Here is a 14,732-nt window from a genome sequence, read left to right as displayed (position 1 = left end):
TGTAATTATATCGTGCTCTTATCAGTTGTTTGTTGCGCCGCGCATGATAGAATAATGCAATTATGTCCCTTATCTTATCATGTACATCATGTGTAAAATTTATCCTGAGGGGGAGCTAGAATATAACTATTTTGACAGGATAGGAAAACAGTTTTCGACTCTCTTTTAGAATCATAACCCTAAATTCAACTATTTTAATATTTATATTTAATATAATTTTATAATAAAATTAATTAATAAATACAAAAAGATAAATTTCAGTCATATACTAATTTTTTTATTGCAAAGTTAATTTTTTATTTACTTATAAATTTAATTAAAAATAAACTAATTTATGAATGGCGAAAATATTGAATTTACTCATATAAAATGATTAAATTATCATTATCACTTGCTTCTACTTAGTTAAAACTATTTTTTACTTGTATTATAATAAAAATAAATAAAATTACTAGTCACTAACACTAACAATGAAATATACTACTCACTTATAAATATTTTTTTATTAGTTGTAAATATAGACTAATTTTATATCATTAGTTTCTATCATTTAAAACTATCTCACTACTTACATAATAATTTATAATTTAAATATAAAGTAATTGGGAAAAAAATAGTAGTATTTTAAAATTTAATTATTTTTTATCATTTGTCACTACAAAGTTAAAACCAATTGGTCAAACATACAATTTTTATTTTTAATAGAAATAGGTTCCCTTAAGTAAAAAAAATTAAAATAGGTTAATTATTAAATTGTCATAAAGTTTTAGATAATTTTAAAACATAGGCTCATTTATAAAAATATAAAAAATTTAATTTAACAGAATAATCACCTTTTAAAAAAATTAATTTAGGAAATTAATTTATCAAAAATATTATGGATATTTTATTCAAAGGAAAATTTGATATATTTTTCACTGTTTATATCATATCCTATGACTATCATGTGCACCTCAAACACATGATAAGATAAGGGTCTATCCTGCTCGTATCCTATCATGTCTTTATCCAACTCTCTATCATATATTGCTCTTATTCTATCCTTACCACCAAACGAGTCCTGAATGTTAAGTACTAATTTGATTGACTAGACCATGAACTATGAGGAAGAATGAAGCTGAAAAGTTTGTAAGTCGTCACTACAATAATAAAGCTTACGAGTTAGGAGGAGGAGGAGGCTGTGTTGTCCGTGATAGACATAGTGTGTTATGTAATGTGCATAGCATGGTAGCCCCAAACCAAACCCAAAAGCCAACACCTAGCTACCACCTATCTACCATCTCACCTTCCATTTCATTGAAGACAAACAACAACAACAACATCAAACAAACCAGCCAAAGTAGCAAGTAGCAAGTAGCAATCACCGTAACGATGGAAATGCCACATGGGTGTTGGGACATCTGGGTCGAAGACGCAATTTCAACCCTTAATTCTCTCAAAGTCCTTCGGTCTTTCAGACTCATTTGCCTCCGCAAGGGCGAGCCACCTTCACAGTCTCTGGAATATGTGGTTGATGAAGGTGCACTCGAGGTGTTCGATGAAATGCAGCAGTAGGATAGGTCCTATGTGGAAGTAGAGATTAGTGAGACCACGTTTAGTAGATGGATGAATTACACCACAAGTTCATGTACCGCTTTCAAATTACGTGTGTTTTATTATGGATTAATTAAATGGTAAAATAAAGCAGAACCGTGTATAGATATTTTGGGACCTAAGCCGAAAAAATTAGAGTGACTTTCTTTCAAAAATTTCTTAAAATATTTAATATATCATATAAATTATCAAATTTTTATATTAATATTTTAGTTTTTTAGCTGCAAAATCATTTATCATTTTATAATTAAAACGTTTCGCTTTCTATAGATAAAATAGTTAACACACTCAATCTATCTTATAACATTGTTTACCTTAGATATGCTTTGAGCAATTTTAATTTTGAAAAATTTCTTTCAACAGTAACAACTGTTACATGGATTATCAAAAAAATTCTATAGACAATACACACGCACTACAAGCACGCACGCGCACATATATATGGAAAAAATCTAAAATTTTAATATAACTTGATACTTCTATCTAGGGGTGTCAAAGTGGGAAACTCGTCCCACCCCCGCACAAAAGCGGGCGGCGTGGGCTAGCCCGCATGAGATACGGGTTGGAAAAGTCTAGCTCGTCTCGCATAATGGCAAGTTTGCATGCTCGCGGGTTTGCCTGCACAGAAGGAAAAATCAATTTTTTGACCTATAAAACGGTGGTTTTGGCCTTAACAAAACTGATTTTAGCCTCTAAAATTTTCATATTAGCCAAATATTAAGAGTCACACTCTACTTCTTAATAATAATAATAATTAATATGAATGTATTATACATTCAAAAACTTGTCACACAATATGTCAATCTCTCACAATTAATTCCACTTACTCATCAAAGACAAATCATCAATCATTTTAACTTGGTTCTTATAGTTTACTACAACTCCATGCTTATAATAATTGTTTTCAAAAATAGTTTTGAAAACATGTCATATCAAACAGGTTTTTAAAAACTGAAAACTACAAACAAACAGACCCTTCTTAGTTGTTTTTCTTCTATTTTTCTGTTATCAATTTTTTCATAAAAAAATAATTTTAACCCGTGGGTGCACATTCTAGTAAAACAAAATTTTGAAAAATGGAAAAAGGGGGCCAGTGGAAAAATACTTTTAATGTTAAGTATTAGGACAAGGGTACGCATGGAAAAAAGTAATAAATATTTTATATAAATTATTTTTTTAGTACATCGGAAATGTAAATTGCACCCGCCAGGAATCGATCCCTGAACCTCCCTCTACCCAACCCATATGTCTCAACTCCTACAACTTGAGCTATCCTACGGGAGACTTCAGAGAAATTATAAAGTGACTTGTATTATAGAACAATAAAACTCATAAGAAATGACTTATAATATGGGACGAAGAAAGTAATACCCATTTGAACTAATACATTCTACATACTATTCCCTTCGTTCCAAAACTATTGTAGTTTAAGGTTATGCACAAAGTTTAAGAGTTCATTAATTAATATTAAAATTTGACAGAAACACCCTTATTTAATATGAATTATATCAAAGAGGGAGAATGAAAATCATTTTTCAACTAATTTGTGAAAATTGTGATTGATGAAAATTAGAGGTAGTACTTGAGAGATAAAATATTAAATGAGGGCATGAATGGAGGAGAATGAAATAAAGTACTTTGTATATGTAAAACAACAATGATTTTGGAACAAAATAAAAAAACTAAGAGCATCAACATCCATCATACTCCCTCCGTTCTTTTTTAAGTGTCTTTTAGAACAATTTTTTGTTCCTATTTAACTGTCATTTTGATGTTTTAGGTTGCATTTTATCAATTATACCCTTACTTTTTCAATAACTCCACTTCACATTTTTCATAAAATTCTTCTTTTAATAACTATGAAGACCTTTATGACTTTATGATTGAGTGTGAATGGTAGATGGTTTAATGATATGAGAGGGTGGAAAAAAAACTAACAATCAACTATCTTGGTTGAAGAGCTTTATGATTTTATGATTGGGATGTGAGAGGGTAGAATGAGAAAAACAACTCTAATAATTCATTATCTTGGTTGGAGAGTTTTATTCTAAAACGACACTTAAAAAGGAACGGAGGGAGTACTCATTAAAATATCGACACTTCATTTTTTACAATTACCCATAATATCACATCATCTACACCACTTTACTAACTTTTTACTCCAACCCAATAACTCTTAAAAGTTTCTATAGAGTTGAATATATATATATATTTATATTCTAATTATATGTATTGTAATTGCTTATAATAAATACAAACTAACTTTTCAAGTTTAGTGTAGAGTATCTATTCCCACATACTCATCTTTACCATGTTGGAATTAAATATGTACTCCAATTATAATCAATATATATTAGAAAAGAAGAACTTCTATCAGGCTGATTTAGTGACTTGTCATTCTCACGTTAATTCTTAGTGATGTGTCATTCTCATAAAAAAAAATCCACGTGTCATTCTCAGGTTAATTCTCATAAAAAAAATATATTTTTAAATTTTATATTTGATTAGGATTTAGGTTGTTTATTTCTTAATTTTATCTTAATTTATTTTTGATTTATTTTTAGAGTATTAATTAATTTTTATGGTATTATTTATTGAATTTTCATATTTTTAATTAATTCAAGATTTTATGAGTTTTTATTGTGATTTGTTAGATTTTGATAGTTTTTATCTATATTTATTTAGTACCTTTTTAAAATTTTAGATTTGATTAGGATTTAGGTTGTTTATAAAAAAAATTCACGTGTCATTCTCAGGTTAATTCTCATAAAAAAAATACATTTTTAAGTTTTAGATTTGATTAGGATTTAGGTATTTTATTTCTTGATTTTATCTTAATTTATTTTTGATTTATTTTTAGAGTATTAATTAATTTTTATGGTATTTTTATTGAATTTTCGGATTTTTAATTAATTCAGGATTTTATGAGCTTTTATTGTGATTTGATAGTTTTTATCTATATTTATTTAGTACATTTTTCAATTTTAGGTTTGATTAGGATTTAGGTTGTTTATTTCATGATTTTATCTTAATTTATCTTATTATTTATTTTTAGAGTATTAATTAATTTTTATGGTATTTTTGTTGAATTTTCGGATTTTTAATTAATTCAGGATTTTATGAGTTTTTATTGTGATTTGCTAGATTTTTGTAGTTTTTATCTATCTTTATTTATTACCTTTTTAAATTTTAGATTTGATTAGGATTTAGGTTGTTTATTTATTGATTTTATCTTAGTTTATCTTAAAATCCTTAATTAAATAAAAATCTGAAAATTCAGTAATTATATTATTTTCCTCATCCTCTTTTGATATATTTGTACCAATATCCCTTATCCAGATTTTGCAATTGAAACTAATTCATCTTCTGCCTCCATCTCGCGTTTCAAGGTATTCAGTTCTCTACTCTTTCTCTTCTTGCTTTGGATTATCAATATTTATTTGGGTTCTTATTTTATGTTTTCATTTTATTTCTTTGATCTTTTCTGAGTAGGAGGAAGAGAATACTAACGAGAAGAAACTATAGGAACCCAGTAATTGACACAAGAGAAGAAAGAAGAATCTAAGTTCGTGTGAGTGGTGAATTTGTGATTCAGGTTCGATGTGAGAATTTTTGTATAAGCTTTTCCCCCGCTAGATTGTGATTACTTCATTTGTGAGATTCATGCTAAATTGTGGAGACCCCAAGTTACAGGTGCTCGGAGCTGTTTGCTGATTTTTCCTATGGCTTCAACTCGGATATTTGGTATAAAAGATCTTTTTTATGTTTAATCATTCATTATATTTCTTGCGATTTGTCCCGAATTTTTGTTTTTGTGAGGGATTGAAATGAAGTTGTACGTTTGTTTTTTCTATTTTTTTTTTATCGTTTTGGCGGCATGGCCGAGTGGTAAGGCGGGGGACTGCAAATCCTTTTTCCCCAGTTCAAATCCGGGTGTCGCCTGGATCTGCAAGAAAGATAATTGAAATACTATATTCGGTTTTGTTGATAGGAGAAAATCGGAAACTGCTTTTTACAGTGGAAGCGAGCACAGGAAAGGGACTCTCGAAACTTGTTTTATTCTAAATTTTTAGATTCGTGATATTTTTTTTTTCAAATATGTTGTAAATCTTTTCGTCTAGTATTCAGGGAAAAATTTGAGTAGTAAAAGGGCAATCGATTACCACTATAGTATCTGTCTCTACTGACTGGGTATTGGATTAGATTGAATAGATATAATAGTTCGGAAAGGGAATCTTATTCTATTTTTAGTTAGATAAGCGAGACAATAAAAACCTTCTATACAGACTCCCGTAAAAAGTATATGAGGGATTCATTCCATATTTATTCAATATTAATTCGAGATTAGTTAGATTGAATATTTAATTGGTTTTTTTATTTAAATTTTCAATTTATCATAGTTCTATGTTATCTTTCTTAATATTATTTGATTTGAATGAAATTCAACAAGGATTTCTATTCTATTTGCATTAGAATAGAATTCTATTGAATTTTTTTTTTTGCTAACTTCCAGTCAAAGAATTTCGAAGGCTGTCTTCCAAGTTTATTAGTCGATGATGCATCATAATACTAGAACAATCTAACTATTTAATGGTAGCTTAATGGTGTATATTATTTGACTCGAAAGCAGGGGCTGAGGCATGAATTTCATAAAGGAGGGACTAAGATATAGAGAACATAATTTGTAAGAAAATTTCAATTTTTATCAACTAAAGAATTTGCAAAAAAAAAACATAAACAAAACAAAAATGAAGTAGCAGCCCAACCTAAGAAAAAACTCCTTTGTTGAAGGCCAAAACTTACAGAGGATATTTTACAAACAGTTGGTGTGCATAATTTTTATAACTTTTTTTTACAAGCAAAACACAAGAACCACAAATTTAATCACATATAATCAGACCGATTAACAAGGTTATTAAAACTGAACCGTTGACCAAATTGATGAGGGAATTGGTTCACCTTTCATTAGATAAATCGTAGTTGAATTGTGGTCTGACCGGTATATCCGCTATAAATTAAATATATCATTTAAAAAAATTATATAGTAGATTACAAAAATTGATATTAAATAATTACCAAATTTTAACTGAGAAGTTAAATTTATATTTACCTTAAATATCGCAGATTCAAATTGATTTCAAATAGTTTTAGAGGATTGTTTAAAAATTAACATAAAAAAATGCTATCAAATGCTTCGTATAAGTTAAAACTATTCTTTTATATTTTTTATTACTATGTTGGAAAGAGGTGCAACTCTAATGTCAAAAAAAGTACAGGTCAGTAGCTTTCACGTTTAATAAAAAAAGCTCATATGCAACAAAACCCTAACATTTATTTCTAATTTCAATTGTTAGTGGATAACACAGAGGTTCAAAAGAATGTCTACTTAATCTGAAAGAGAAACGCAAACAACACAGAGATCACCCCTTCCTCTCAGCTCAACCTTCCCCCCTCCTCTCCATCTCAAGTCTCACACTGCTTCAATTTTTTTTTTCTTGAGACATTTCTAAAATTCAGGGGTGACTAAGCATGGACAAGTCACTCCTGTGCCTCCGCCACTGCTTGAAAGTGAATTATGTTATGAAAAATCTCTCTTCACTTTCATGTATGTAATTTATGGCTTATACTCCATAAACTAATCTTAGTGTAACATTTAAAATTATGTGTCGTACGACGACTAGAGAACTATTAATATATTCGCATACAAATAATACCATGTTAAAACTAACATAAAAATTAATTTTAATATCATTTCAGTACTTTTTTTAGTTTTTAAAACTAACTTTAGATGTAAATATAATTAACTGTTTGATAATTTGATGATAAAAATATTTGTGCGGGGATTAGAAAATATTAGTACAGATATAATTTATATTTATTTATGTTTAAAGAATTAAAAGTTCATACAAAGGGAACAAGCATGAAAAATTTAATAGAGATATAAGTTTTGATATAATTTCTATACTATACAACACAATATCATGTTTTTATTTTTGGGCAACTCTCAATTTGATGATTAATTTTTTTGTGCGGAGATTAGAAAACATTAGTACATATATAATTTATATTTATTTATGTTTAAAGAATTAAAAGTTCAAGTTCACACGAGGGGAACGAGCATAGAGAAATAAGTTTTGATATAATTTCTATGCAACATCTGGAAGCCAAAATAAGTTTAATGATAGTTTATCTTTTTAGTCACTTTATATTAGTTAATTCAGTATGTGCTTACAAAGCACTAGAATTGAGTGTCTGAATTTATGCTCTTTAAATATCTACATCTTTATTATGATTGTTCTTACATTCTTAGTATCTTAATTTATTTATAATTTAAAAAATTGATTGATGTTTCAAATACAATAGACAAATTCCACGTGCAACGCGCGGGTAAAAAACACTAGTAAATACTTATATAAGTATGTATTTAACATTCGATATTACGATAGGAGATACTCTAAGGGCCCGTTTGGTGGTCAGGATAGGATATGATATGATATGTGAACAAGATATCAACAGGATATGATAAGAGCAGGATAGACTCTTATCATATCCTGTGTTTGAGGTGCACATGATAAGGACATGATATGATAAGGAAAAATGTATCAGATTTATATTTGAATAAAAAATACATTTAAAATTGATCATTCTATTAAATTTAATTTCTTTACATTTTCATGAATGAGTCTATATTTTAAAATAAATAAAATTAATTTAAATTTTATTAATTAGCTTATTTTATTGTTTTGAAGATACCCTATATTTTAAATAAAATTATGCAGTTAACTGATTGGTTTTCACTTAGTTGTGACATGTGATAATTAACAATAAAAGTTAACTAAATTAAGAATATTATTATTTCAAAAGTACTTCATATTTGAATTATAAACTATTATAGATAAGTAGTTTTAAATAATAGGAGATGAAAATAAAAAATTAATCTATTACTATTAAAAAATAAATATTTGTAATCAATGTTTTTCACTTAGTCGTGACACGTGATAAACAATAAAAATTAACTAAATTAAAAATATTATTATTTCAAAATTACTTTATATTTAAATTATTATATAAGTAGATAAATAATTTTTAAATAATAGGAGATGAAAATATTAAATTAGTCTATTATTATTAATAAATCAATATTTGTAAGTGAGTAGTATATTTTACTTTGAATAATAATTTTATTTATTTTTTATTTTAGTTAAATTAATATTTTTATATTTATTAATTAATATTATTATAAATTATATAATATTAAAATAAATTAATTTGTAGTTAGGATACTGAAAGAAAATATATAACTGGTATACTATCCTGCTTTATCTTAACTCTCCCTCAGGATAACTTTTACACATGATTGACAGGATAGGATAGGAGACATGATAGTGTTATCATATCCTGCTGACGCAACAAACAACAGATAACAACAGGATATGATTATTATCCTGTCCTATCCTATCCTGTCCTGTCCTGTCCTGGTCACCAAACGGGCCCTAATATAATCTCATTAGCTAAACAGAAAACTTGATCATTGTAAATGAAAGTATCCTGATTCATAGAGTTGATTTGATTGACTATGACCGGGAATTACGAGGAAGAATGAATGAAGCTGACAAGGTTGTTAGCCGTCATGACTACATTAATAAAGCTTGTTAGGAGTTAGGAGGAGGAGACTGTGTTGTCTGTGATTGTGTCATTGTGTGATTGTGATGTAATGTGCATAGCAGCCCCTAACCAAACCCAAAAGCCAAAATCTACCCACCTATCTACCCTCTCACCTTCCATTTCGGTGAAGCTGAAAACAACTACTACTCAACGCAACCAACAAAGACAACAACATAGAACAAACAACCTTAATGATGGAGATACCACATGGGTGTTGGGAAATGTGGGTCGAAGAGGCACTTGGGACACTTAATTCTCTCAAAGTACTTCGGTCTCTGAGACCCATTTGCCTCCGGAAGGATGAGCCACCTTCACATTGTCTGGAATCTGCGGTTGGTGAAGGTGCACTCCAGGTGTTCGATGAAATGCAGCAGTGGGATAGGTCATCTGTGGAAGTGGAGATGAGTGAGGCCACGTTTAGTAGATGGATGAATGACACCCCAAGTTCTGGTACTGCTTTCAAATTACGTGTGTTTTATTATGGATTAATTAAAGGGTAAATAAAGGGTGTTTGTGAACCTTATTGGACATTACTATGCTTGTTACGAGAATTAAAAGATACTTGTAGGTATTATTGATTCCAAACAAAGCTAAATACATAAGTTTTCCTTGCCTCACTTCATTCTTGTGACTTGCACAAATTGGGATTGCTTTGTTTTCTCAAGTTTGTTGGAATATATATTGTGTTCTGTTCTGGTTACAGATGCTAATGTTACACCTTTTTTTTGGTATAGGTGATGACATTATTCATAGTGCAGTTGCTGGTGATGATGAACCAAGGGCATTTTGTGACAAGTTTAAAAAATTAATTTTGTTTTCCGGAAATGATTATCTAGGATTGAGTTCCCATCCGACTATTGGAAGGGCTGCTGCAAAGGTGTGTTTGTGAATTTGAAATAGTTTTTGGTTCTCTTCTGAGTTTTTATCTTTAGAGTCTTGTTTCTTCAGTTTTCTTAATTAAAGATAATTGCCATTATTTTTATTGTTCCAAATCAGGCAGCTCAAGAACATGGGATGGGACCAAGGGGTTCTGCCCTTATTTGTGGATATACCAATTATCATAGGCTGCTAGAGTCAAGCTTGGCAGATTTGAAAAACAAAGAGGTAAAGACAACTTTCAAGAACTCCTTAAACTGTTCTGGTTTTGTTATTAGCTCTGCTTTGTACCTTGACTAAAGAATACTTAATTGATGGTTATGATTAAACTTGGGAATCAAGAATCATATGCTGATATTTGCTACAATGGAATACTGTGAATTGACTCAGTGGACAAGTTTATGCATACTTGTAATTGGTCTTTTCTCCTAGTTTGAACATTACTTGATCTTAGTGATTTAGTCAAGGATATGGAGAAAAAGTGGTGTCCATAGTGATATGCTTTGTTGATGTGGAAGAGAGTTCTGCAAAAGCTTGAAATACATTTATGGCTGGTTGAGTACTTGAGTTAGGGAAACTGTAATTATTTTGTCAATGTCCCTCACTATTTATAATTATTGCTTCAATAAATGATCACATCTACTAATGGGTTGCTATTAATCGCACTAGAATCACCTATTTTTTCTCTGTCCACCTTCCTTCAATTGTGAGGAACTTATGGGCTACATTCTTCTGAGACTCATCTATTGTATAACGAATTGAATAACCGACCCATATGTGATAATAAGTCTTAATTGTATGAAATGCTGACCCATTTTTGGTTTAAAATCCATGCTATAGGATTGCCTTCTTTGTCCCACAGGGTTTGCTGCTAATATGGCCTTCATGACAGCATTAGGAAGCATAGCTTCTCTCTTAGCTGGGAATAAATTACCTTCAGATGATGAAATGATTGCAGTATTTTCTGATGCATTAAACCATGCGTCAATAATTGATGGTCTTCGTCTTGCTGAGCGGCAAAAAGGTGTTAAAGTGTACATATATAAACATTGTGACATGTCGCACCTCAATGTGCTCTTGTAAGTATCTTTTACTGAATTTTATATATTCCCCTTCTGGCAGTCTCTCCAAATATTAGCATTATTTTTATATCTATGATTTCAACAGATCTCAATGCAGAATGAGGAGGAAAGTTGTGGTGACTGACAGGTTAGTCATTTGCTTCTAGCAAAAGAGAACTGGAAAAATGATCAAGATTTGAAATAACTGGTGTTACCTGAATCTCAGTCTTTCACATAGCCTAAACACTATTTGCATGTTGGGTGCTGCATAAATTTTCTCCTACTTTTGTCTCTAGAAAATCTCTGGGTTGACAAATTTTTAAAAGTATATGAATTATGAAGAATTAGTCAATCCTACATTATGACTTGAATTAGTGAATCATATTTTTAAGTTCCTTAATGACAAATTCCAATGCTACACTATCTTGTTATTTTTGTTTGTACTGCTGACAGCTATGACATTAACTTAATTCTTTGGATATAATTTTTCATGTGCATTATGGATCATCTGGTTTATTGCAGTTTGTTTAGCATGGATGGAGACTATGCACCAATGGTTGAGCTTGCAGAACTTCGCAAGAAGCATGACTTTTTGTTAGTCATTGATGATGTAAGACCTCCCATATGTTTTAGCAAATGTCTTTTTCTTCATAAAGACTCTTATATGTTGTTATTTACATGGTTCTGATCCTTGTATTAAGTTAATACTTAAGAAGATCTTAAGATAATATTCATAGAACAGTGATAGCATACCATCAACGTTCCTAGAAACGAACCACCCATTCACTCTACCATATACTGTCTTCCTGATTGAATGTTTATGTGATACAAGCAAAATATGGCTTCTCTCCACTACAAAGTCTAGTGCAACTATAAACTGTGAAAATAAAACCTGCGTAATATGTGTATATCCAGGCTCATGGAACATTTGTTTGTGGACAAAACGGTGGTGGTGTTGCTGAGGAGTTCAACTGTGAAAAGGATGTTGACGTATGCATTGGTACTCTAAGTAAAGCTGCTGGCTGCCATGGAGGATTTATAGCATGCAGGTAACCATTTGAGTGCACTTGCTCCTCAAATTAACTCTTTAACAGTAAGGAAGATTAGTTTCACGCTTTTCTAAGTTTCTGCACAACAATGTGTTAGGACTCTTCTGAATTTTCCGGTTTCTATCACAATGGCACTACACTGTTTACATTTCATGAATAGTTCACCATTGACTTTTACTATTCTATGAATTATTATAGCAAAAGCTGGAAGCTATTAATACAGTCAAGAGGTCGTTCATTCATATTTTCAACTGCTACACCAGTCCCAGTTGCTGCTGCTGCTCACGGTGAGCTCCAGTGTTGTTACTAGTTCCTATTTTTAAGTATTTATTGCTTGCCCTGGACCTTCATCTACATCAAGTTATATCACACAATTAAAACCATTCATGTGGTTCTTACCTAACAGCTTAAGCTCTTGGGATAATTGGTTTTTTGACATGATGTAGGAGCCTCTATGACCAAGCGATCTAGAGTTTGATCCTTGCCGCCCCCAATTCTTCTAATAAAAAGTTGAATATCAGCATATGGTAGGTGAGCTTGTGCATTGTCCACGCTTCAAGCTCAAATAGACTCTTGCGTGAGGGGGCGTGTGAGAAATGATAATATAAAACCATTCATGTGGCCCTTACCCAAAAGCTTAAGCTTTTGGGGTAATTGGTTGTCTGACAGTAACATCATCTTCTTATAATCCAGTGTAGTGTTATTTACCTGACTATTGCATTAAAAATGTTGCTCAGCCATGTAATTTGAACAGGGAAAGTGTTAAATTGGAACCACCTGAATTCTAATGCCGAAATTGATCCAAATATGCATATTTGTAAATACAAGAGTCATTTAGATAAGAGTTGGTAATTTTTATCTGATGCAAATGAAGAATTGTTCTGTACACCCATGATTATATTGTTGGTCTTCTACCTTTCTTGGAATGTTTGTTCAGAGATTCAAAATATATATTATCATTTCTCTTTCTTTTGCTTTAGCTCCAAAAATCTTGTTGGAATCACTCATTTGTTAAAAATGCGATTTTCCAGCTGCTGTTGGAGTAGCAAAACTTGAGACATGGCGTAGAAAGGCTATATGGAACCGTGTGAAAGACTTTCATTCACTTACAGGAATCCCTGTTACAAGTCCCATTATATCTCTAATAGTAGGCAGTGAAGACAAAGCACTGCAAGCAAGCCGGTAAATTCCCACCACTCCCCTCCCTTTCTCTCTTATTTAATAATAGTTAAAATTAATTTCTGTGCCTTGATTTTTCAAGATCTCCCTCATTTAACTTCTCCACAGGGACTTATAAAATTACAAGTACTATTTCTTAAGTTCGGAACCAAATATTTATTTTATTTGAAAAAGCTCCCATAAACTAGAATCTAATCAAACTGGGCATCAGAAGCTGATCTTGCATGCTTTGAAACACTAAGCATTTTTAGTCTGTCTTGAGCAGGTTTTTATTGCAATCTGGATTCCACGTGACTGCAATCAGACCACCAACTGTGCCACCTAACTCTTGCAGGTTAGTATCCGTTATTTACTTGAATTTATACATGACGGCTCAGGATCCTCTCACACATAAACTTCACATTACATTGTCATATTAAAATTTGATGTCTATCTCTCTGTTCATATGTATTAAATAGGTGATACCTTTGAAATATTTATGAGGAGACAGATAGATACAATGTTTCACTTGACATTGTCATGTGACTTGGAAAGATTCTAATCCACAATATAAGAGTTAAATAGAACAAATTCTCAGTGTTCAATTAGCTATATTTGATTATATTGTTTCCATGTGTACATCTCTTATTTCTCATAATGTCTATTTAGGCTGCGAGTGACCCTAAGCGCAGTTCATACAAGGCAAGATTTGGAAAATCTCTCAGCTGCACTCTCCCGTTGCATAAATTTTCAGGACACCCGCATATATAGCAGCAATGGCTATGCAAGATTGTAGCTTTTGATATTCTTTCAAAATGAACTGCACCAATGTGATTGATTGCCTATAACCGGAAATAAGTACACAGTAGCTTTATCAGCAGTTCAATTCAATTAGATTCCATTTATAGTGGCTGCTTCTTCCCTCATTGTAAGTAGCCTCAAACTTAAGAGGGGTGAATTGAGTTTTTTTGTCTTAGCCAAGGTATTTTCACATCCGGTAGTCGTGAGACTAATTCATCGCCCCATGGTCAGCTACTAACCACTACGCTAAGGAGTTTCTATTCACAAGATTTAGGAATCGAACCCCAACCACTTGCTTCGCTCAAGGGATGAAATGTTGAACCATGTGTTGAATTACTACGCTAACCCAGTTGATGAGTGAATTGAGTTGCAAATCTTTTGAATTATCTACGTAAATAGTTGGTGGATATCATTTATTTAGTATTGAAACTATTAATTCAATCCTTGAATAAAATAGATGATGAGGAAAGTTAGCAAAAAAAATTTGTTTTCATAGAAGCTTTTGGAAAAGTATTACTTTTACACTCAA

The 14,732-nt window shown here is 30.9% G+C and overlaps 1 protein-coding gene and 1 non-coding gene across 2 annotated transcripts; both read left to right on the top strand.

Annotated features, from left to right (window-relative positions):
• The first annotated feature begins 5,464 nt into the window (after window positions 1–5,464).
• On the top strand, window positions 5,465–5,535 carry TRNAC-GCA (transfer RNA cysteine (anticodon GCA)). Its single transcript has one exon. It is a non-coding gene; the product is annotated as a tRNA-Cys (tRNA).
• Window positions 5,536–9,151: 3,616 nt separating this feature from the next.
• LOC130709480 (8-amino-7-oxononanoate synthase-like) lies at window positions 9,152–14,393 on the top strand. Its single transcript, XM_057558849.1, has 11 exons — window positions 9,152–9,708; window positions 9,993–10,135; window positions 10,255–10,362; window positions 10,975–11,213; window positions 11,302–11,343; window positions 11,718–11,805; window positions 12,111–12,244; window positions 12,443–12,531; window positions 13,276–13,426; window positions 13,689–13,757; window positions 14,072–14,393. The coding sequence occupies exons 1-11, from the start codon at window positions 9,450–9,452 to the stop codon at window positions 14,196–14,198; spliced, it is 1,449 nt and encodes a 482-aa protein (XP_057414832.1). The 5' UTR covers window positions 9,152–9,449; the 3' UTR covers window positions 14,199–14,393.
• The last annotated feature ends 339 nt before the right edge of the window (window positions 14,394–14,732 follow it).

The sequence above is a fragment of the Lotus japonicus genome, chromosome 3, assembly GCF_012489685.1.
Source record: "Lotus japonicus ecotype B-129 chromosome 3, LjGifu_v1.2".
In the NCBI taxonomy this organism is placed as follows: Eukaryota; Viridiplantae; Streptophyta; class Magnoliopsida; order Fabales; family Fabaceae; genus Lotus; species Lotus japonicus.
The sequence above is the reverse complement of the archived record's forward strand: the minus strand, read 5'-3'. Positions and strand labels throughout refer to the sequence as shown.